The sequence below is a fragment of the Pygoscelis adeliae genome, unplaced genomic scaffold, assembly GCF_000699105.1.
Source record: "Pygoscelis adeliae isolate BGI_AS28 unplaced genomic scaffold, ASM69910v1 Scaffold595, whole genome shotgun sequence".
Classification (NCBI taxonomy): Eukaryota; Metazoa; Chordata; class Aves; order Sphenisciformes; family Spheniscidae; genus Pygoscelis; species Pygoscelis adeliae.
In genome coordinates, this window is record NW_008824857.1 from 111268 (window position 1) to 112664 (window position 1397).

Here is a 1397-nt window from a genome sequence, read left to right on the forward strand (position 1 = left end):
GGTGTCTGTCCTTAGGGGACCTCGGAGAGCCCAGTGCTGCCAGGCAGGCTGGCAGCAGCCGCATTGTGCAATCGGCTGGGGAGGGAGAGGGCAAAGATTCCTGTGCGCCCGTCCTCTGCCAAGGGCTGCTCAGCTCGTCTGCCAGCTCAGGGCAGGCTGGTGCTGGGGGAGAGCATCGGCTGCCCATATGCTGGGCAGATACCACCCCACCGTGCTTCGTGCAGAGCTTTATACGCAGCCATCAGCAGGCGTGCAGCCGTTCTCACTCAACACCTCCCCGCGGATGGCTGCGGGTCATGCACCTTAATGCGAGCTGGGTGGCGGAGGAGCCTGCGGTGCCTCCCCCAGCTGCAGGCAGGAGCTGAGCAGAGCCCCTGGAGAAGCATCCTCCCGCCCTGCAAGGCTGTGGGGACGGGTTTCCCCCCGGCCGATACTCACTCTTCTGTGATCATGTCACCCTGGGGGTGCTTCATGTGCTGGGCGATCGCTGCATCCCCATCCAGCACGTAGAGCAGCTTGTCGGACTCGGTGAGTTTCTGAGCCGTCAGGTCCTTGTACTGCGCTAGCTGGCATGCCTTGATCTTGTGCAAGTCCTGGGCAGGCAGAGAGCGGGGAGGAAGGGTCATGAGGGGAAAATAAACGATATCCAAGAGGTCGTCCCGCCACGCCGCCCCTGGGCACCAGAGATGGGCAGGAGCTCTGCTGTCTCCTGTCCTCCCAGGGATGTATTTTGCTTTCCCCTCGCCTGTGTTAGCCCTGAGGAAGGGCTGTGGCTGGGGGGGGCTGTGTCGCCTCGGGATGCATCATACCCTTTGGGAAGAGGAGGATGGTTCAGGCCCCTTCTCCTCCACCCTAGCTGCCTGCTGGGATGCACGTCCAGGGATGCACATCCCTGCTCTGCACAGTGCTACCCAGCCCTGCGCAGGGAAGAATTTCGGGACCCCGTCACTTGTTACACCCTCCCACCTTCTTCCCACGAGCCGGGGGAACCCGTGCATCCCTCCGTTCCGGATCATCGCAGCCCGGGTACCTGCCGCAGGGCAGGGCAGGCGTGCACATGTGCCTTAGGAGAGGAGAGGAGGCCGCGGCGAAGCAGGAAGGGCTGCGGCAGGAGGGAGCGAGGGGGACAGGGCTGCTCGGAGGAGCCGGTGCGCGTGGGGCCACGGCTTGCTTACATTTTGCATTCGGGAGTCGGCCTCCACAATGTTTTTCTCCACCTGGTCGGCATTTTTCTGCAGGCGCTCTATGAGCTCAGTCAGCTCTTTGCTGGAGATGCTGGGGAGAAAGAGGAGGAGAAAGAGGGGGACTCGTCACCCCACAAACACGGCCACAGCCCTAAGCTGCTGCTGGGGGCTGCCCTCGGGGTGCCGTGACCCCGGGGGGTGGCTGGGGACCAG

General features: G+C 63.6%; 1 protein-coding gene across 1 annotated transcript in view; it reads right to left on the minus strand.

Moving 5' to 3' along the window:
* PPL (periplakin) overlaps positions 1 to 1397 on the minus strand; it is a 46250-nt gene that overhangs the window by 16805 nt on the left and 28048 nt on the right. The window contains exons 2-3 of the mRNA XM_009324312.1: positions 1176 to 1275; positions 439 to 593 (exon numbers count right to left, since the gene is read on the minus strand). Of these exons, the coding sequence (XP_009322587.1) occupies positions 439 to 593; positions 1176 to 1275 (255 nt within the window). The remainder of the gene's footprint in view (positions 1 to 438; positions 594 to 1175; positions 1276 to 1397) is intronic.